General features: G+C 39.6%; 3 protein-coding genes and 2 long non-coding RNA genes across 9 annotated transcripts; 2 read left to right on the forward strand and 3 right to left on the reverse strand.

The window, feature by feature from the left end:
* The first annotated feature begins 2893 nt into the window (after positions 1-2893).
* LOC133728432 (uncharacterized) lies at positions 2894-3389 on the forward strand. Its single transcript, XR_009855850.1, has 2 exons — positions 2894-3087; positions 3175-3389. It is a non-coding gene; the product is annotated as an uncharacterized LOC133728432 (long non-coding RNA).
* A 5255-nt stretch (positions 3390-8644) lies between these two features.
* LOC133733907 (probable 2-oxoglutarate-dependent dioxygenase AOP1) lies at positions 8645-10352 on the forward strand. 2 transcript variants are annotated; one of them, XM_062161553.1, is made up of 3 exons: positions 8645-9150; positions 9451-9766; positions 9985-10352. In XM_062161553.1, exons 1-3 carry the CDS (start codon positions 8777-8779, stop codon positions 10240-10242), a joined length of 948 nt encoding a protein of 315 aa, XP_062017537.1. In that variant the 5' UTR covers positions 8645-8776; the 3' UTR covers positions 10243-10352. The 2 variants fall into 2 exon arrangements, with proteins under 2 accessions (XP_062017537.1, XP_062017538.1); XM_062161554.1 differs by having other exon boundaries at positions 9520-9766.
* A 1351-nt stretch (positions 10353-11703) lies between these two features.
* LOC133733966 (beta-1,2-xylosyltransferase) lies at positions 11704-14921 on the reverse strand. Its single transcript, XM_062161628.1, has 3 exons — positions 14195-14921; positions 13791-13940; positions 11704-12969 (listed from the first exon to the last, which is right to left on the reverse strand). Exons 1-3 carry the CDS (start codon positions 14837-14839, stop codon positions 12247-12249), a joined length of 1518 nt encoding a protein of 505 aa, XP_062017612.1. The 5' UTR covers positions 14840-14921; the 3' UTR covers positions 11704-12246.
* Positions 14922-15898: 977 nt separating this feature from the next.
* Positions 15899-18443, reverse strand: LOC133732049 (pirin-like protein). The gene is made up of 6 exons (XM_062159504.1): positions 18089-18443; positions 17912-17961; positions 17779-17817; positions 17643-17671; positions 17074-17240; positions 15899-16477 (listed from the first exon to the last, which is right to left on the reverse strand). The coding sequence occupies exons 1-6, from the start codon at positions 18202-18204 to the stop codon at positions 15973-15975; spliced, it is 906 nt and encodes a 301-aa protein (XP_062015488.1). The 5' UTR covers positions 18205-18443; the 3' UTR covers positions 15899-15972.
* A 2476-nt stretch (positions 18444-20919) lies between these two features.
* Positions 20920-21665, reverse strand: LOC133734308 (uncharacterized). Of its 4 annotated transcripts, none has more exons than XR_009858221.1 (4): positions 21531-21665; positions 21294-21429; positions 21121-21215; positions 20920-20962 (listed from the first exon to the last, which is right to left on the reverse strand). It is a non-coding gene; the product is annotated as an uncharacterized LOC133734308 (long non-coding RNA). The 4 variants fall into 4 exon arrangements; XR_009858222.1 differs by having other exon boundaries at positions 20925-20972; positions 21126-21215; XR_009858223.1 differs by having other exon boundaries at positions 20926-20962; positions 21126-21215.
* Between the last annotated feature and the right edge of the window lie 363 nt (positions 21666-22028).

Consider the following 22028-nt stretch of genomic DNA (forward strand, 5'->3'; position numbering starts at 1 on the left):
TCCGATCCCATTCTTCCGTCGTTCCTCGTCTCTCTGTAGGGATAAAATAGGCCCATATCAATCGTACCTCTTAGGTATCGAAAGATTGTCTTTACACCAATCCAATGGCGGCGTGTTGGCGCAGAGCTATGTCGAGCTAACAAGTTCACTGCGAATGAGATATCCGGTCTTGTGCATTGAGCTAAGTACAATAATGCGCCTATTGCACTCAAATAGGGCACTTCGGCCTCTAATGGTTCTTCGTCCTCATCCCTTGGACGAAACAGATCTTTTCCGGGCTCAAGACTACGGCCGATCATGGGAGTACTCGCAGGCTTCGCTTTATCTTCATTAAAGCGCCTTAGAATTTTCTGAGTATATGCAGACTGATGGATCAAAATCCCATCACTACGGTGCTCGAGTTCTAAACCGAGACAAAACCGTGTTTTCCCAAGATCTTTCATCTCAAATTCGGATTTCAAGTATTTAGCAGTTTCCTTCAACTCATCTAGAGTTCCGATTAGGTTCATGTCATCGACATAAACTGCTACGATTGCAAATCCGGAACTTGTTCTCTTAATGAACACGCATGGGCATATTTCATTGTTAATATATCCCTTCCCAATCAAGTAGTCACTTAGACGGTTATACCACATCCGTCCGGATTGTTTTAATCCATATAGTGAGCGTTTTAATCTTATTGAAAACGCGCTCCGTGGTTTAGAGCCACTTGATTTGGGTAATTGAAGTCCATCTGGAACCTTCATATATATCTCTGAATCTAGATCCCCATAGAGATATGCTGTAACCACATCCATAAGCTGCATGTCAAGTTTTTCGGAAACTACCAAACTGACAAGGTAGCGGAACGTTATAACATCCATTACCGGAGAATATGTCTCCTCGTAGTCGATTCCAGGGCGTTGTGAGAAACCTTGCGCCATGAGGCGGGCTTTATATCTAACCACCTCATTTTTCTCATTACGCTTTCTAACAAAGACCCATTTATGGCCAACAGGCTTTACACTTGGGGGTGTCTGCGTTACAGGCCCAAATACCTGTCTCTTTGTTAGTGAATCCAATTCAACCTGGATCGCATCTTTCCATTTAGGCCAATCTGCTCTTCGTTGACATTCTTCAACAGAGCGAGGTTCGATATCATCATATTCTATAATTCCTTTTGCAATATGATATGCAAATGCATCATCAATCGCCATAGAATTTCTATCCATCATCTCATGTACACTAGTGTAATTTATGGAGATCTCTCTATTCTCTGGAGTTGGTTCTGACATTGGAGCGTCCCCCAATGATGTCTCTTGGACATAACCATAATCCGGAATATTCTCATGAGATGGATTATTCACATCGATGATTAATGGATTATTTTGTGCCAAACTCGCTTTCTTTCTTGGGCGAGAATCCATCGAACCTATGGGCCTCCCGCGCTTCCTGGCAGGAGCCATGGGCCTAGCCAAAACGTCACCATCACTGTGAGAGGGGACGTTGGCGCCATGCTCATATCCTCTTGAGTTGGCGTCATGTCCTCTAGTTTTAGGGACATCAATCCTTGCAGGCACGTTTGCAACAGGTATGTGTGATCTCGTCACTTTAGCGATATCAGAAAACGCATCAGGCATCGATTCTGCTACGTTCTGAAGATCGAGAATTCTCCGCACTTCAATTTCGGACTGTGCGGTTCGGGGATCAAGATGAGACAGAGTGGGGACAGACCACGACAATTCCTGTCGTTCCTGTTGAACATTGATGTTCTTATCTCCCCCTAACGACGAGAAGACTGTCTCATCGAAGTGACAATCCACAAATCTAGCGGTAAAGAGATTGCCTGTCAAGGGTTTTATGTAGTGGATAATCGTTGGAGAATCATATCCAACATAAATGCCTAATCGTCTTTGAGGACCCATTTTGGTGCGCTGTGGCGGCGCAATTGGCACATAAACTGCACACCCAAATATGCGTAAGTGTGAGACATTAGGCTCATACCCAGTCACCATCTGGGACGCAGAAAAGGGTTGAGTGGCAGTGGGCCTCAGACGAATAAGCACAGCTGCATGCAATATTGCATAGCCCCAAGCAGAAATAGGGAGATTGGTTCGCATTACCAATGCCCTAGCGACCATTTGTAGTCGTTTAATGGCGGCTTCTGCGAGACCATTTTGGGTGTGAACATGAGGAACTGTGTGAGCCCCGGAAAAATGTATCGAGCTTAATGGAGATCGTACACGAGGTTATTCAACGATCTCGATAAATGTTAAGATGTTCGAGGAAATTTTCAGACATTTTCATAAAGTGAAATCCTCAATTTAGGAGTTGGATAATAAAGTACACCGTACGACGAGTTCGTGGAAATTTTCGGAGAATTATTCGGATACCCGAGCTATTTATCGTGGTTTTCCGAACTTTTGAGATTTTAGGAAGTTAATTCCAGAAAAAAAAAAAAAAAAAAACACGTGGCGCGATCCCAGCCATTGATTCACCCACCGCTTTATCTTAGCCGTCCATCCTTAATTGGATCAGTCTATATATCTAAGTGTTGCTCTGTTGGGAGATCCAGAAGGATCGAGAGAGAGGAAGAGAACCAGAGTTCTCTAACCCGGACGCCACCGACCCGAGAAGGAAACCAGACCGGAACTTCCACGTCCGGCCACCCCACGTCGGCGCGCTGCCACCCGCGCCTTCGTCTCTGCATCGCCTACCTCCCTATACCCTCAGATCGTCCATGCAACGACGGTGGACGGAGCAGCAACGACAGGAAGCCCTGAGCTTTCTCCGGCCACCTGCAACTTCCGGCGACCGACTAAGCTGCATTTGGTATGGAAACACATCTCCTCGTCCTACTCTACAAGTTTCTGCACTTAGTTTCGAATTAGATTAAGTTTTGATGATTTACATTTCTGGGTAGCTACGGCTTTGCCGTGTTCTTGAGCGCCGGCGACTTCTCCGACACTTCTGGGCTCGGTTTCCGTCTTGACTGCGTCTATTGAAGTGAAATTGGGAAGCTTGCTGGGTCGATTGCATCAGAAGCATTAGTTCATCATCAGTTGAGTTTCGGCAGTGAGTTGATTTGGTTGGAATCGATTTTCCAAGGTATAATCTTGATCTTGAATCAAAGTTTGATACTTGGTGATAATTGGGTGTTAATACCTGAAAGTAAGATTTGGGTTGGATGTGCAGTATGGGTTGCATGTTCAGAATGAGTGTGTGAAATTGGAAACCTCTTGATTTCGTGTTGATGAATCTGCTACTGGTATTGGAATTTTGGATTGGGGTTGATTGCTTTGTTGTATGCTTACTGTGAGATGGTTGACTGGTGATGTAAGGGTTAATTGAATTATGTTGTTAGGTCGGAATTTTGGCTTTTGTTAATCAAGAAGTAAAAGTAGAAGTTATGAATTGATGTGGAATAATCGGAAAATGGTCAAGTTATGAAGCTTGGGTGTCCATAGTAAATTCTGTCGAATTACTATGTGATTTAAATGTGAATCGTTCGTTGGAAAAATCGTTATTGGTTTGTTTGCGTATTTTACGGTTTGATAATAAGTAAGGAAAATAAATTATATATATATATTGGGTGGCCTTGATAAAATTTGGGTGCACCTAATATATATATGGTCGATATCGTGATTTAAGTAAAATGTTCGGTAATTTGGGTTAATTATCGAACCTATTACAATTGGTCAAACGTTGGTCAAACAATAGTCAATGTTGGTCAAACTTTGGTCAATCCTGGTCAAACCAGGAAAGGTTGGTAGGACGACTAGATGATCGTCGAGATTTTAGATAAGTGTTTAACAAATTATTAACGATTATTATGTCGGAATCTAGGACTCCAGTTACCCGAGGAACAGAAGGTTCGCGACTCTCGGAGTATGTGAGAGAAAGCATCGGAATCCAGGTAGGGATTCAGGACTCTCCTCAGTTAGTGATTTTCTTATATTGTTATTAAATGATGCATGTTAGTTGGTATGGTTTGGTCATGTTCAAATGCAATGCATACTAACCAAACCATGTGAGAAATGTGATGGCTTGAGAGCGAAGGGTGGCTCTGACTTCCTTGGGTTCGATCCCCAAAACCTCCGGAGGGTTAGTTACACCGGTCGGACGGTGAGCGATCGCAATGACGACCCGATCCGTGTGTGTAGCTAGGTAGCGGACGCTCTCGCTACGCTTACCTGGTGATAAATTAAATTGAGGTAAGGTCGTGTAGTGGGTCTATGGGACCGGCCATCAGGTAATACTTGGTTTTGGCGCCGTATTTATTTAAGCATCATGCATCGGTTTTCAAGTTGAAAAACCTTAATGTTTGTCGTTCCTTTAAATATTTGGTTTAAAGCATGTGTTCATACTGGAGCTCCAAACATTTATCTGTTGATTTTCAAACCTAGTCGAGTTAGAGTTCCTGTTGAGCAGCGAGGACGAAAGCTCACCCCTACAACAGTATGAATGCAGGTACTGTGCACTGGTGACGGGACAATAGCGGATGGAGCTGGGTGTGCAGAACAAGTTCGGTAAATTACCGTGTGAACCTTATTCTAAATTCTATTTCTCGAACTTTGTGTTCTGGAACTTGTGGTTATCTAGTCTCGTGTCATCATTTAGTTGAATTCTCTTAAAGTGAAATTTAACCTTGTGTGAGTCTTTATCCAAGTTCTGAACGAGTGAAATAGATTTCAGCAACTCAAGTTTTTCACCTCAAGCATATTTGTAGCTTCCGCTGTGTTTATACAAAAAGTTTTTCAAACAAAATGCCTAGCGGTTCTCTAGGATGTAAATCGAGAGTTCGGTTTATGTTTTAGAGACTCGCGGCACTGTAACGTGCTTAAGCTGGTGAGGTGCAGCTTGGGGCGTTACAAACTGGATGTTCAACTTCTATCCCAATGGACATGCAATAATCATCAAAAGTTTTTGATGTAAACTCCCCAGCATTGTCTAATCTTATAGACTTAATAGGATGATCAGGGTGGTGAGCCCGTAACTTAATTATTTGTGCTAGGAGTTTAGCAAATGCAACGTTCCTTGTGGACAATAGCATGACATGTGACCAGCGTGTTGATGCATCAACCAACACCATAAAATATCGAAATGGTCCGCATGGTGGTTGAATAGGTCCACAAATATCACCTTGGATTCTTTGCAAGAATGGTATATTTTCTTTGGTGTCCTTTGCATAGGATGGTCTCGATCCTAACTTTGCTAAAGAGCAGGCTTTGTAGAACGAATGATGGGCTTTAGAAACAACCAATGAGGATTTTGGTTGAGCCACAAAATCATAAGTGACTTTAGAAGTAAAAGTTGGAGACAAAGGAGCCTTGGTGGCGTCAATGCCACCCTGAGGCCGCAGGGGGAAGGCGGCGCCAGCCAAGGATGGCCGGATTTGGGGGTGAACGGCGCCGTGAGGCGTAGGGGCTCCTTCGATGTCCAAAAACCGAGTTTTACTTCTTTTCGTTCTGAAAAAAAAAAAAAAGGATGTCCGTGTGAAGTCTTTAATATACAGATCATCATGTCACGACCTGGGTGTCCCAAATGGTCGTGTCAAAGCCTATATGTGTCGGAATCTCATAAATCATCTCTCATGACATGGTTGGATTCAATGACTCGAATAGTGGTTGCATACAACCCACTAGAGCGACACATAAGTTTCTCTAAGACTCGTTTATGTCTGTAGTCATTAGAGGTGATGCAAAGGATCTCTTGTCCATTCTCACAATGTGTTTCCACATGAAAATCATTGGCACTTACATCTTGTAAGTAATAAAGTTCGAAAAATATGTCCATGACATGAGATAAAATCAATCGATACTTTATTAATAATAGCCAATGATTACATCAAAGTTTCTTGACCAAAATCTAATCCAATATAAAAATCAAACCGTAGACAAATCGTAGTCACTCAATCCGTTCGGTAATTTCAATTTAGTTGTGACCAGGTAAGGTAAGGCGAGATTTTGGTGGAGCGTTGCTCACTTTTAAAACCGTTCTCTCAGATCAAACCTTGCCTAGACATCACAATTACTCTTGAGTACGACTAGAGGGAAAGAGTTAATACAATAAGTCATTTTATTGATTTAAGGCATAATTGCCATTACATAATTCTTGGAAATATAAAAATCTGCCGCATTTTGTCTTCATCGCCAGATTTAAAGTTTTTGTGAACTCGATGTCTTGATCACCATGATGCGACTACCTTCGTAGGTACATTGCAAATTCAGGTCCATTGATCAGACGTTCCATATCAGAAATAGACACCATAAAGAGGATTCTCCCTTGATTGAGGCGCATTGGCGCAATATGCATAGTCCCTAGGACTGGTGGCATTGGAAAGTGGTGCCCATGGCCAACGTTGGCTCCATGGTTTCCAACCCTATGTCCCTCAAAATCACGCCTCCTACGGTCGTGTGATTGTCGCCTTGAGCGATTACCTTCTTGAGCATTTCGATCGTATGGATCATGACGTCGATGGCGACTTTCTCTAGCCATAGGACGATGCTCTTGATGGCTCTCTTGAAGCCTATCAAATTCTCTTTTCACAAGTTCATTGCCATGTCTTTCAGCAGTGGCCATAGCTTCAATAAGCTGTTGGAAACTTGTGATCCGTCTTGCATTTACATGAGTCCGGAATAAGTCAGAGGACCTCATAGCACAGGCGGGGAAGGTATTGAGGGTTTTCTCAATCAACTGGTCTTCTGTGATCATCTTTCCACAGAGACACATCATTACTCTGATGCGGAGGGCTTCCGAATAAAATAGCATGACCGTGTCAAATTCAGAGAAGCGAAGATCTTTCCATTCTGCTTCTGTATTCGGAAGTGTGGAGTCACGAACATTGCCATATCGTTCGCGAAGCGCATGCCAAAGCTTTATGGCGCTATCCTCATTTATGAACTCAAACTGTAGGTCACTATCCATGTGACGTTTCATGAAGGCAAGTGCCTTGGAATTATCTTTTTCAGTTTGAGGGTCTGGAGCTGTTTCTATAGGACAAAGCTCTTGGATAGTATGCAATAAATCACGGGCAATAAGGTGGATCTCGACATCAGTGACCCAAAATAAGTACCTTTTGCCTGCATAATCCAATGGAACAAAATCGAGTTTGTTTGTTTTTGACATCTTGAAAGATGAAACAAAAAACAAGTTAGTTTCGGAGTCAATGCTTCCACGAAAACTAATATAAATAAGATTTCCGAGCTATGCTACCAAGGAATCGATTTCCAAGAATAATTGGATTAGACCGAAACAATGATGTTTGAATGGTCAAAATAGATGCTCACGAACGCTCTTAGTCCGTAGCATACGAACGCTCTTAGTTCGTTAAATCGATGCTTACGGACGCTCTTAGTCCGAAGTCTTACGAACGCTCTTAGTTCGTTAATTGCGTGAATCCCTACGATTCCGCTTTTCAAGAATCGAACCCACGTTATAAGAAAGGTGGGATGTAGAAGAAGGGAGGTTTTCAAGTCCCCGAGAAAAAGAATGAGGAAATATAAATTTCGGGAAACAGGAACTTCAAAACTTACTCTTTTGAATACTTACTTGTATTTGGATCACGCGCGTGTCGATGCAGGCGTGATGGAGCGAAGCAATCCAAGCAGATGTGTGGCAGGGCTGCAGTGGCAGCAGCAGAGCTGGTCGCAGGGGCGCGCTAGCAGGTATGCGCGCGGGCTGGCAGGTATGCTGGCCGAAAGGGCTGCAGGAGCAGGCGGGTTAGCAAGCTGCGATGTAGGGGCGTGTGGCTGCGGGAGCAGCTCGCAGGGCAGCAGGGGCTGCTGTGCAAGGTTGCAGGCTACAACGATGCTAGCACGGGCTAGGGGCTGCGGCAGTTTTGGCGATATGAAATTCTTTTCGGGTTTTGGCTTTTTGGCTTTTGTGGTTTAGGGCTCGTGCTGATAACGTGTTTAAGGATAATAGAATTGAGAGAGAATTGTAGAGAGATATGTGTACATTATTATTGAGAATAGGAGCCCTATATATAGGGATTACAAAGTACTAGTTCTAATGTTACAAGGAATATCAATCCGTGTAGGATTGGGAAATCTAGAACCTTCTCTCCTATTGCTACTCCTAGTTTGATAAGGCACACTAAATCGATATTCCTTCAACAGTTTCTTTTATTTTTTCTATTATTTTACTATTTCTTTCATGTCAGATGTATTTATTTAGTTACTATTTCTTCCATTCTCTTTGGGTTTAATCGAGGTTTAAGACATGATTGAGTTCAGAAATTCAGATTTCTTTCAACTTACTCGAGGACTGCTGTTACCTATGGCAAGGATCAGAATCTATCCATAAATTTGGTGATTGATTTTCATTGCAGCCTAAATTCCTAAAACCAAGATATTTAAGAAAGTCAATGAATGACTTGACTAAAATGTATTGTATAACACTGATTCTGGTGGAGACATACTAACAGAGCATGTTTGATAGAGTAGGAAGGATTTCTGTGGCCTACTTGGATATACTTTGTATTCTAGGTTACATTGTCTAACATATTTTATTTATGGTAAACATCGTTTTCTATGACTCGTACATTCTTGGATTTTCCAACCTTTCTATTCCATCCTGTTAAGGTTAAACAGTAAGGACATGCTACAACAACCGTGCAAAATACACGAGGGAAGTGGTATTTATTATTTTCATATCATTCTCACTTCAAGAACCTTGCAATATAAATAAAACCCTCTCAACATACCAAAGATTCATCCCTAAATACAGTACCAAAGTACAGAGAAAGAACCAGTTCGTTGGAAACACAAAGGAAGTGCTTGATAAGTTGGAGAGAATGGGTTCAGATTCTCAATACCAGATTCCGGCAATAGAATTCACAATGAATTCGCCAGAAATGGACCGAGGAACTGATGAGTGGTACCATCTGTGCAAGAAGGTTCGAGAGGCCTGTGAAAATTATGGTTGCTTCGAAATTGTGTATGATAAGATACCCCCGCAGTTAAGAGCCGAAACCTTCTCTGCGTCAAGGAAACTTTTCAGCCTTCCACTTGAGACAAAGAAGCACAACCTTAATCCAAATCCTTACCACGGTTACCTTGGACCAAGTGTCCGTGCTCCCTTGTATGAAGGCTTTGGCTTTGAGGAAGCATCCAACTATGAATCCCTTAGTAGCTTGACAGAAGATATATGGAGTCATGACCAGTTTTGGTAAGTAATCTCATTCATGTTTAGTTGACTATGTTCAACATATAAGCTTGATATACATTGTTGGTTAATCTACTGCCTACTTAAACTAGCTCATGTGTTTGCGCGTTCTACCGATTGTCTAAAATGGTATCTGATACTTTTTGTGCTCAACTCAATCTCCACTTTACAATTTTTAGTTGAGGTTGAGTATATAGATCGAATGGTCAGTTATCGTGCGATTTTACGTTTCAGCCTTAATTTATGGTTATGTATAGTGATTTGTTTGTTTGTTTGTTCATGTTATATATGTTGCAACTGCAGCACTGTCATTTCTATGATGAAGCAGCTGGATGAGTTGAAATATATGATTAACTTGATGATTCTTGATAGCTATGGTTTGGAAGAGACATCAAATTTGATCATGGTGTCCAAGACACTGCTACGGTTACAGAAGTACACGGCACCTCCTTCAAGGGAGTACACCGTGGGATCCCCGGCTCACACTGACAAGAATTTTGGCACAATCCTTTTCGATGATCAAGTTTCAGGTCTTGAAGTTCAAACCAAGGATGAACAATGGGTCAAGTTGTCTATATCTCCTCGCTCTTTCGTCTTTGTTGTTGGAGACTCCCTCATGGTACAGAATTAATTTAACTAATTCATAACTGAAACACTTTAGACAAAACCCATCTGAGTAGAGTCCCTTAAGTGGAGTAAGTTTATAAGCCTACTAAATTGTGCTTGTGAATTTCTAAGTGCTGAAGCTTACTATGGGATAATTGACCACACACAACTTACAACTGATGATTTAAAAGCTCCACACAAAGTTTGACAATGACTAATGATGACTTGCAGGCATGGAGCAATGGCAGAATGCATTCTGTGAATCATCGGGTGATGATGTGTGGGGAAAAAGAACGACATTCTTTAGCAGCATTTGCACTTCCAATAGAGGGTTCCGTTATCAAAGCACAAAAGGAGCTAGTAGATGAAGACTACCCCAAAATTCTTAAAGATTTCGACTATACAGACTTTGGCAAGTTCATCTATACAGAAGGAAGAACCATCGACTCACAAATGCAAGTTTTCGCATTTGCTGGAATTAGAACTTGATTTGTTAATTACAAATATTGGAAATAAAGGTTCTTGACTTATGTAATGCCGCATTTGCCAGATGTGTAGTGTCTGATTGGATGAGGTTCCTCCTTTTATCCTACATCTTCGTCGACGTGACACACTTGGTCTTCCGAATTTTTGGTTTCTATGAGTTGTATTTTATTTATCCTCTTCATCTTTTTGAATGGAGAATAGTACCTCTGGTGATTTTCTGTCTTTGGCTAGGGGCATGGCCATTGTCCTCCCTTCTTCTGTTTGTAATCCCTTTTCTCTTTTAATAAATTGGGTTGGGAAACTCTACTCTCTCCAATCCTATTTTAGCCAAAGAAAAAAAAAAAAAAAGGGTAGTGCATGATTCAATTTCTGCATTCATTAGTAAAAGTTATGCTGTGATTACATCCTATTGCCGCCTTGGACTAAGTAAACCATACACAATCGATAAACTAATGTGAAACTGAAAAAGAATGTAGTCATCAACGTACTTGAAGCTGATGGTGGCAGAGGATGAGGTTTGCTCACTCTCATCTGATTAGTGGGTTAAGCTCTGGAAGTCAAATGATCAGTACTCTCTTTTTGTCAAGGAAATATCGTACATTGATTAACTGCACTCTGCAATATAGGATTAGTTTTCTACTGATCATGATTCATGATCCAATGCTTGTAGTCTGTGTCTTTTGGTTGCTTGATTAATCACCGTCCTGTGCCTTTTTGGATCTTGAACGAATCCACATGACCCCTGAAACTTGCTAGAAATTTTGATCATGGTGAAAAAGTTCATCCCTAAGCTAAAGAACAGAGAGAGGCAACTGATATTGGTTTTCTGTTGTAATTTTACAATTTGTTGCGACTGATTAAATATTGCTGAACGTCTCCACTCTCCACGAATCGAATCGGGAACAAAATTTCAAGCCGATACTTTTGCTTTTTCTTTTTCATTTTTCTAATTCATTTCCAAACCGATACTTTTGGTTTGCATTGTATGACTATGACCACCGTTATGTAAATTAACCACAATTTGGTTCCAATTTCGCCTTATCTGCTAGCTCCAGCTCGTGATTCCAATTTGAAGCCTTCAGTTTGTTTAGGTTGGTACATCAATGCATCTCATCTAGTAATTATCACTTACATGTTGGAAGAGTTTGTATTGAATTAGAATCATAGACTTCTAATTGATGATAAGTGTGTTGGTTCTGAGTAATTTTAATTTTTTTTATTATCAAATATATTACGTGCCGATTATGAATTGAATATTTTTGATCAAAATACATATTAAAATTTAGGTAAGGGATTCACAGCACAACTTTGATTTTGATGGCTACACCATTTACTTGAACAGTAATCATTTTACACCGTTGATAACCGTAGCATTCAATCCATTATGCTAATCAACAGTTTGGGATTAAACTGCTGAAGGCATATGTAATATACACACAATTTAAGCAAAAAGAAAAATAAAAATAAAAAGGAAACAGCATTTTGTATGCATTAAGGTTTCTGATAAAAAAAATTGGATACATGCATTGATCTATTGTACAAGACGATGGTAAGAAAGAATCAGTATACAAGCAAAACCAGGCCTCAACCTGTCAGTCAGGTTGTGTTCCTGAACAAGTGAACGAACTAACAAATACAATGATTTTGGGTGTCAAGGTAACTTAACATACATGCACACACTGTTCTACTGTCCAGAGTACAGACTGCTCATACCTTTTCCGCTGATAATTGTACGCTTCCTGATCCAAGTCAGCTAATTTGCCACAATGCTCATATGCTTTTCAAAGGGCATACATCTTCCCGTACCATTGCTCAAGCACCCTAACTATAATTCTCAACCAACTATGGGAAAGTCGATCACAGTCCAAGAAGTGTTAACTTATCTATCTTGACTAAGATAAGTTTGATCTACCGTGTAATATAGTGTTAGCATTCCTGAGGAAACAGACATGGTGTGGTACATAAACCAAACCTGATGGAAGAAAGTAACTTCCAACCAAATGGTTTTCAGCACCCAAGGGTCCTCAGTATACGGCTAAGGTTGTCAATAACATCTGACGGAGAGGCATACAAACCCGCAAGATTTATGGCATGATATTCCAACCCCTTCCACTGGGCAATTAAAGCAAAATGCGGCCGTCTATATTGGCTGCTAATGATCTCCAGAACCACGGTTTTCGGCAATGCAGATACTACATGCGTGAGACCTGCACCATGAGCACCAATAATAACAGAAGCATCTTGAATGGCCCGAACTTGTTCTTTCATCGACATGTGTGCAAACAATCCGTTCACTAAGTTTATTTTGCATTCCTTGTGATTCGACACCCAGCTCTTTAAGGCATCAAAGACTTCTTGTTCGTTGCTTAACCTTGATTCAACTTTACCACCGTGACGTGGATGCGGTAGATAATCTTCACGGCGAACAAAAAGGATATTGAGACCTGAGGCTTGCTTCTCAATACGCTGCCTACGCACTGGAATTCCAAAAGCAGCTCTAATCATTTCTCCAAACTCAGACAGTCGTGCAGTTTTCTTGTCATCAGGGTGTTGCCACAGCTCTGGTGCAGAAGCTCCCTCACACGCTATATCTTCAGTGAGCCCCTTAAACCATGCAGTTTCATATCCAAGAGGTGAAATAATAGCATGACGAAAACAAACTGGACCACTAAAGTTTTTCGCATATCTAATGCTAGAGAACAACGCTTTCCATGTTTCTTCCAATTGTGTCTGAAAATGACCAATGCAAGAGAGATCAGAAACAGGAGATTGGACCAGCATTCCGACAGAATATATAATCAAGGCCATTTTAACTATAAAAAATAAAAGCTGCATTTTATACCTAAAGTAGAGCTCTTCTAAGGAAGATGAAGAAGGAAAAAGAACAATATACAGCAGAAAAACCAACAAAACATGTCACCCTATCCTTAAGAAGGCATCCTAAATTGCTCATTTTTTGGGGAATACCCATACTTGGAATGATATTAGTAACACTGGAAGACGAAAATTTAAAAAGATTGTAAAGGTACTATGTCCAGTTGTAAAAGGTACCTTTTCTAAGGCTCGCCTACAAAACCCCCTTATTATGGCCAATCCTATTTAATTCATCCGAACTAATTACAAGTATTAAGGCATCTCACTCTTTATCATGATTGATACAGCTCAATGTTGTTGGATCACCATATTCTCAGTTTTTCTCAATCAGTCATGATATCTTCAATGTAATTTTTTTATTTTAAAAGAAAGTTTTGCTGACATCACACTCTAAGTAGCAAAAGAATCCAGGGTACAGAACATTGTATCAAAATTGAATATGACAAAAGAAATTGGCAATATTTATACTATTATATGTAAAAGGACATCAACTGCAATACATATATGTCTTCCTCAAAAGAATGGTCACTTTCACACTTCCAAAAGAATAATGTACCTCTCAACTACAAAAACCAGTGGAAAAATCTACCCTAGCATGTCTATGGAAAAAGAAATTGATCTAAAAAAATCTAGACAAGTAACCAAATATGCAGAAAAGAATAATTAAGCATACATACCCTACAATGGCCATCTACAAAGACAACATGAGGCCGGCTAGGTAAGCCAGTGACTCTGGAAGCTACATAACCGCTATACCAATCCGTGAATGTGTGGAAAACATTTGCATACTCAAACCGTGTCACCAGAAGCGTTGGCTCCTCAATCCACTGCAAGTATAGACTTTCATAGCAAAGTTAGAAACAAAGAAGAAAAAGAACAATGTATAATCACAATAGAACTAACTAACAGACGACAAACAATCCACCATTCCAAGTTTCTAACTTTAACCTTCTCAAGGAATCTCCCTATCATCTGGAAATTAACTGAATCTGGATTCAACAAACTTTGAGACTAACAAGATCAAAGTAGCAAAACCCAAATGCCAAATGCCAAAAATAGAAACTAACAGAACCCAACTCACCTCAGTGCACTGAAACTCTTTACTGGGCACAACCCGAATCGACCCGATCAGCTCCCTCATAGTATGCTTCCCAATCTCACCACGCGGCACATACTCATCAAGAAACTCTCGACTCACAAGCCCTCTCTCCTCTCCTCCTCCACCATCGACCTCAAACGCACCGTTTCGAAACTCCGGCAACTCCTCCTCCTCCCCTCTCCCAATCACATCCTCCAAAACCTCGCCGCCGATCGACATCTTCACCCTCTCCGGCACCATCCGGATCCCCCCTCCCTCGCACACCGAGCTCCTCAGGGTCTCGCTGAACGCGCACCGGAACCAGCTGCCGGAATCTTTAGTGGGCTTGAGGAGATCGACCCGGCGGGTGAAGCCGTTGCCGAAGTAGGCCTCGCAGGAGCGGAACTCCGCGTTTGGGGTCTGGGTCCAGGGGAGGTAGGAGGGGAGGATCGGCCATGGCTTAGAGAAGCGGTAGGTGTGGCGGTGGGTTTGATCTGTTAGGGGGAGGCGGTTGATTTGGGGGCGGGGGTTGAGGGGTGGAGGGGTGTTTAGGGTTTTGGAGTGGGAAGTGAAGTAGAGGCAGAGAGAGAGGGAGTTTAGGGCGAAGAGGAACACCACGATCTTCAGGAGCCACGAGTTTTTGTTCATGGCTCACAGACTCTCTCTCTGCTTCTCTCTCTCTCTCTGAAAAATGGAGTCTTTTTGGAGTTCTGGGGGGGTTTTGTTGGGGAAGAAGGAGAAGAAGTACAGTAGTCAAACTAGTTTGTGTGTCACGACCAAAAAAAGGTTTGCGTGGGAGAGCTGTGATTAGCCAATGGGGGTTTGACAAGTGGTGCGGGGCCTAGTTTTTCTTGCATTTATCATTCACATCTCATTATTTTATTACATTAATTACAAAAAATTTAACAACTTATATTAGTATATTACCAAACATCAGAATGAAAAGTTCATAGAAAATTTAGCTTCTCATACAGTCATACCAATTGAAATAAAGTACTTAGGATGAGTAAATGAATTTAAATTTAATTCAATGTGTCGGATTCATATATTCTCATTATTTTCTTAGATAGTTGGACATTCATGGATCACATTCAATTGAGTGATTCTTTAGTTTACTTCCTCAATATAAGTTTGGGATGAAAGGAAATGATTCATATATGCGATTTTTGAATGCAAGTCGCATAATATCAAAATATAAGTAAGATTTTTCGTTCATGATTCCAATTATGTAAATGAGAGGTAGATAGTCAAATCCGTCAAATAGTCATTAGTGAGTTTATTTTCATTTATCATTTCTCTATTACAAATAGGTATTGGAATATGTTCATCTGTTCCATTAATTCTTTTCTCAATTGTGCTTAAGTACGATTTTTTTTTTTTTTTTTTGATCGGGTTAGTTGTTAGTAACTCACACACCCATGCAGTGGTATTCCAGCGCCAGGACACCTGCACCGACATTTGCGGCGAAAGCCTGGCAAAGCCAGACTAATCCACTGCACCGCAGACGCACGAACCCAAAGGGTCCCTCAAATCTGCTGGCCACGGGATGGAGCTGGGATTCGAACGCTAGACCTGGGGGTTCCAGACTAGGTCATTCGACCAACACACCACACCAAAAAAAAAAAGTACGAATTTAAATATTTTCAAATTTTGTTTTATCATGAGAAATATTTTCTCAATATAATGAAATTATGATACACAGAATAATTAATTTAATTAGCAGCATTTATTTGCCTCTTCCAAAATAAACCAATAAATAATCTTAAATAATACGACAAGATCTAAAAATCAAGGCTAAGTGCAGATCCAGATCTCCAATGTGTTGCCTTCTCAAATCCATTGACACAGTTTTCAAAGTCATCAACGGTTTGATCAATCTCTTCCTCAGTGTTCATCACAAAGGGCCCTAGTTGCTTTACAGGCTCCCCCAAAGGTTGACCTCCAACTAATATAAACCTAAGGTTCTTGGAAGACATGTTCCATGCCTCCAACCCATCCCCAGATCCTAAAAGAAGAAGGTGGTGACCTGCCACTGGCAATGACTTTGGAGTTCCAAAAATGCCCTCCCCCTCCAAGACGTATACAAATGCATTCCATGATGTTGGTATTGGTTGCTGAAGGTGAGCTCCTGGTTTGAGAGTGAAGTCCAAGTACATGGTTGGGGTTCTTGTGTTGATTGGGGACTTTGTTCCCAAGGCTTCTCCTGCTATCACTCTAACCTTGATCCCTTCTTTTGTAGCCTCTGCAATGTCCTTGCTGACCATTTCTTGGTACTTTGGCTCAATCCTGTGTTAAAACAAATTACAGAAAGATTAAAATCACAGAGCTTAATCAATTGCATGGGTAGCATGATTGGAATTTGAAAAGGGATTCTCAGGTTTAAAGTGGTTTAGAAACTAATGATGTTACACTATGAAAGGTTATAGTTCTGCTTATCAAAACTTCTTCTAGGTTTCAAAAAGGTTAAAAAGGAAGCAGCACTAGCATAGGATATATCATCACACAAGATTCTTTGGTCACCATGATATGAGTAAAAAGTCGCATGGTTTGAAAGGTCCCCAGGCTAGATATTTCAGGCTAGTAGTTGCAAATACAATAAACACATACACAAAATGTGCGGTTGGTGCATGCAAAAGCAGCCGAGTGACAAAAGAATATATCCCATCATGAACAATCATACTAGTCATATGTGATTTTCCCTATGCTCAATCAAAAGTTTGAACCACCCAAAACAATTTCATAAAGAATATACGAGTCATATTATTGGATATCTAACATGTTATGTTATTAGATAATAATTTAGACTGTTAAATACATGAGTTTCTATTTGAACATGTAATCGAACTTTAGAGCTTGAGAAGATAAAAAGAAGAGATGCATACATTTTATGTTTGGAGGAGAGGTTTATCCACAACTGTAGACCCTTTTGAGTTCCTTGGGCTGCAGGCATTTCCGAGTGAACAATACCTCTACCTGCAGTCATCCACTGCACATCGCCGGCTCCTATTGTCCCCTTGTGCCCTTCGAAATCTTCATGTGTGATGGCTCCCTGATGATCCAAACAATTTCATTCAACTAAGTTTAGTGTATCAATCATGCATATAACCTTCATTCATATACCACCACCCCCCCCCCCCCCCCCCCCCCCCCGTATAGTTCAAGATTCAGGGAAATAGTAGACTATGCAATGAAATTAGTCAAAACTTAAGCTACAGAAGTTGACTGTTAACTTTTTACCAAGTCAAAGTAAATAATTATTATATTTAGAGGATTAAGTATCTGGTTTGCAGGTGATACATGTTTTAAGTATTTTTTTCTAGTCCAACAACCCTAAAGTTGGCAGATATTATAAGAAACCTAGCTGGATACACTTCTTTTCCAGCAAATAACCACCTAAAGATTTCAACCATTTCAACCCAATACTATAAACAATCATGAATAGTTTTTATACCTGCAACATGTAGGTCACCGTCTCAAACCCTGTAAAAAATTCAAATGGCAAAACAAGAACATGCACGAAATCAGAATCCAATAAACCCATTGTTAATATCAACGAGTTAGCTAATTACAATGACAGTGACCAAAACCTCTATGTGGATGATCAGGGAATCCAGCAGGAGCAGTAACTGCACATGAAAATATCAAAGGCAATATCAGCATACATTAACATTATTGCCGTTACATTCATGAAGAAACAGAGGAAAACAGGGAGGTACCCACCTGAGAACTCATCCAGAACAAGAAAAGGATCAAAGTATCTCAGCTCAAACCTGCAAATGCAACAACAACCACCCATTGAGATATTGAATCAAACACCTTATAGCCGCATCAACAATCTTCTATTCATGTAGCGAAAAGTCGAAAACTCGACTAATATGTCTACTTAATATGACTTACCTCCCAATGCTTCTTCTAACAATGGCACCAACTCCTTCATGCTGAGGCCTAGCCAAGAACTTCCTCACCACAACTCGACCTTCTTTAAAACCAAGTGAAACTTCTGTCTCAGACATATTCTTATTTATATGATTAACAACAGTACTATAACTGGTACTTCAGAAAACTTTGATTGAAAATTTGAAAAACTTGTGCAAATATGATGACAAATGAAAAATATCTGGTGCGGTATATATAGGACTCGGAGAGAGAGGAGTCCAGAGAGGGGGAGAGAGAGAGACACACTTGGTATTCTGTTGGAAGATCAAAGTGAAATTTTGTGGGCGGCCAATAAAGACCCAGAGCATGGGGCATGATTCTTTTCTTTTCTTTGCTTGAGCTCCAGGGAAATTACTAAATTTAAACCTCTGCGAATGAAGTCACCATGACGTTGGGGTGATGCTGTGGACAAAAAAGGCAATGGCTTAGGGGATCCATGGGTCATGCTTATGCAAATATTATTGGGCATTTGCTTTCTGGTATGTGACAGGCAACTTCTTATTAGGGAGGAAAACTTGATGAAGGTTCGTATGTCTTTTCATTAATGAAGGGATCTTTTCCATGAAAGTTGATGTTGCATTAATCATAATATAATTGGAGGTACTCCAATTTTTTTCCCTCTTCTTTCCTATTGTCTAGATATGAGTATTTGGTGGGAGTTTCTAACTTTTCTCATTGTCTTTTATTTGCAAGCGACGAAGAAGAAAAAAAAGAAGAGGAATGACGTTTTGCTGGTGTACATGTTACGGTTATATAATAACTTGAGTTAAATAAAGGGTTTAAATACGTTTGAAATTACTCAAATGTTTGCATTTTGACAATAGTTATATCTGAGCGATATCTTTGTAACTAGTTTTTAAAGAATAGTTATTAATAATATTCAACTGATGCTGATATTTTTTTCTAAAATTTTTTAAATTTAGAGCACCGAATGTCAAAAGAATAATTCGCTGGTCTAAATAATTTAGTAAAACAATAAAAAAAAAATATGAATTTCAAAAAGAAGACTGACAAAACAATAAAATTGATGTAATCTCAAATAACAACCAACTTTAGCTCTCAAAATGAACGATTAAAAGTATCAACAAGTGCATAACCTATGAAGCCGGAGGCTGTCGTGGTTCGGTTAACCCAAGTTCCGTCGACTTCTCTTACACCATCATCTGTCTGAGCTTGAAATTTGTACATTCTAGCATGGTTAGATATATACTTCTAGGTGTGATATGTTTTTCTTTAATATTAATTACCACAAATAATCGCTATAAAATTTTACTTTTCTAATAATCGGTATGATGATTTGTACCTAGCATGCGTGGCATGTCTGATATTAATTATTGATTCTAGATTTGTTAGAGACCCCCAATTAAGACACCATAACTATTACTGACCACGTTGCATTGATCATCACTAACCACAATCTTTCCACTCTATGAAATTGTATTGATGGTACGAACCTTGATTAAGACCACCATCCAAATCTTCAATTTAGTGAGAAAAACACTTATAACAATTAACAACCTTGATTCGTTTATTGACATCACTGATACAAAAGCATGACGCAACAGTAAGATCAGGAACACAAGCGAGCTAGAAATATAGTCAAATCCAAGTTGAGGAGTCCCCAGTTTAAACTAGACTACTAGTTTCAGCAATAACGTGTAGACTTGGAATTTTGAAACCATTTCTTTCAAATAGATGAATCACAGGTGACATATGTGAATGAGTTTACTTTTTTCCATGAAAATTGCACCATTACCAATAATGATCTTGCATCCCTTAATTTCCTTCACTTTCAGGTGAAATGTCTCGTTGCTTTAAACTTTCTTTTCTGTAAACCCAAAAGAGTCTAAATACCAGGAAAAAGAAAAAAAAATACAGGGAAAAAGATCAAAGATTTTTCCTTGTTTATAATTTTTCATGGATATATACATTGCAGTTTAGATTTCAGTCTGATCCTTACGTTTGCATGTGCAAGTAGTTCTTCATTTTGAAAACTGATTAGGCACAAATTCACAATGATTGTTTTCCTTCCCCGTTTTCGATTTGAGCATCTTGGTATTTCTACAAATGCTTCAGAAGAAATTGCTGATCGAGTTATATGTAATCCCTTGGAGTGAAATTTCAGATTGCATCTTCAATTATGTTGCAGTGAATGGGAGGATCAAGGAGGAAAGTGATTGAATACCAGGAAAGTGATATGTTTTTCTTTAATATTAATTACCACAAATAGTCGCTATAAAATTTTACTTTTCTAATAATCGGTATGATGATTTGTACTTAGCATGCGTGGCATGTCTGATATTAATTATGGATTCTAGATTTGTTAGAGACCCCCAATTAAGACACCATAACTATTACTGACCACGTTGCATTGATCATTACTAACAACAATCTTTCCACTATTGATGGTACGAACCTTGATTAAGACCACCATCCAAATCTTCAATTTAGTGAGTTACTAGAAAATGCACCCGCGCGATGCTGCGGGAATATGAGCAATATTGTTTGATTCGATGCTACTGAATTTAGAAACATTGTTATATTACATTGCTACATTATATGTTATATGCTAACAACAGTAGGTGTTTAAGTAAAAAGTCTGATTCGTCATTTGCAACAAATGATAAGTCCTCCGAAATTTCAGTTGAGTTGTTGTAATTGGAAAACATAAGTAATACTGTCAATCAATAAGAAAGAGTGATTATTTGGTTCTGTAAATTGAAATCATTGAAATGGTTTTGTATGGAGTAAGCACAAACATTAATCAATGAGGCATTGGAATGTAGAGATGAGGTTACCTATAAACAACCAGCTGCATATGACGTGATCAGAGCTCTGCAAAATACTGATGTGAAGTGAAACGTAGAGTGCAATGAGTGTTGAGATATTTACCAATGTGAGTATACTATGTTATAAGATAGGAATGTAACTGATTTCAACAATAACTAAAAATAGGAATCAAATTCTCGAATTATCAGAAAAACAAAACGGACCTTACCAACTTTTGTGTAGAAGTCTGTAGGGAGAATGAATCAAAGGGGGTTTGATTAAAATCCAAGTGACATCCATTGGCCATAAATGCTTTCACCTGTATATTAACATCAATCCTCTGAGATTATTGCTAATATGCCAAAAATTCAACTCAAAGTAAATAAATTGTCTTCACCTTCAATGTCTTTGTCACTACCAGGTCTTTTTAGGATCAAAAACCTCATCATTTAAGCCCTTGTGCATAAAAAAAGCAGGGCCTCATCATTGGCTCTAAACATCCCATGCATCAACCATCGTGATTTATCACATCCCTGTCATAAAATTTTATATGCAGTCAGGTTATATTTCTTATCGATCAAGGTCATTGACATATCATCAGGTTCTAAAAGTTTCATGAAACTGGAAAACTAACCTGCACAATAGACACAACCATTTGAGCTCCATGCATCCATCCAATATCAATTCTATGTTAACTACATACCTGAATAGCAATAAGACGGTGAGATAATTCCAAACAATGTACAGAGGAACAGCGGCAGAAGAATAACTTTTGTTATTAGGGAGGTTACTGAAGGTTGTAATTGACAATGTAGAGGTAGGGAGGTTACTGAAGGCTGTAATTGACAATGTAGAGGTCAGATTTTACATACAAGTTCTTGTTTTCTGATGAATTAGATGGAAAGTATATGTTTTAGGGTTTGATTGAGGTTTGGCTCTTCGATTTTCTGTGCATCTGATGTGAATGTGATTCAGGGGAGCCCTTTAGCAATGTAAAGGTTTAAGATGCAATGAAAAATTGAGCCCTTCTAAGCATTCTCTCTTGGTGTTTATGATTGCCTGCATTCTTCTGTGAATAAATTATATATATGTGGGTTGAGAATTGAGATATCACAATAAAGGGGAAGACGGA

This window comes from Rosa rugosa, chromosome 2, assembly GCF_958449725.1.
Source record: "Rosa rugosa chromosome 2, drRosRugo1.1, whole genome shotgun sequence".
NCBI classification, from domain to species: Eukaryota; Viridiplantae; Streptophyta; class Magnoliopsida; order Rosales; family Rosaceae; genus Rosa; species Rosa rugosa.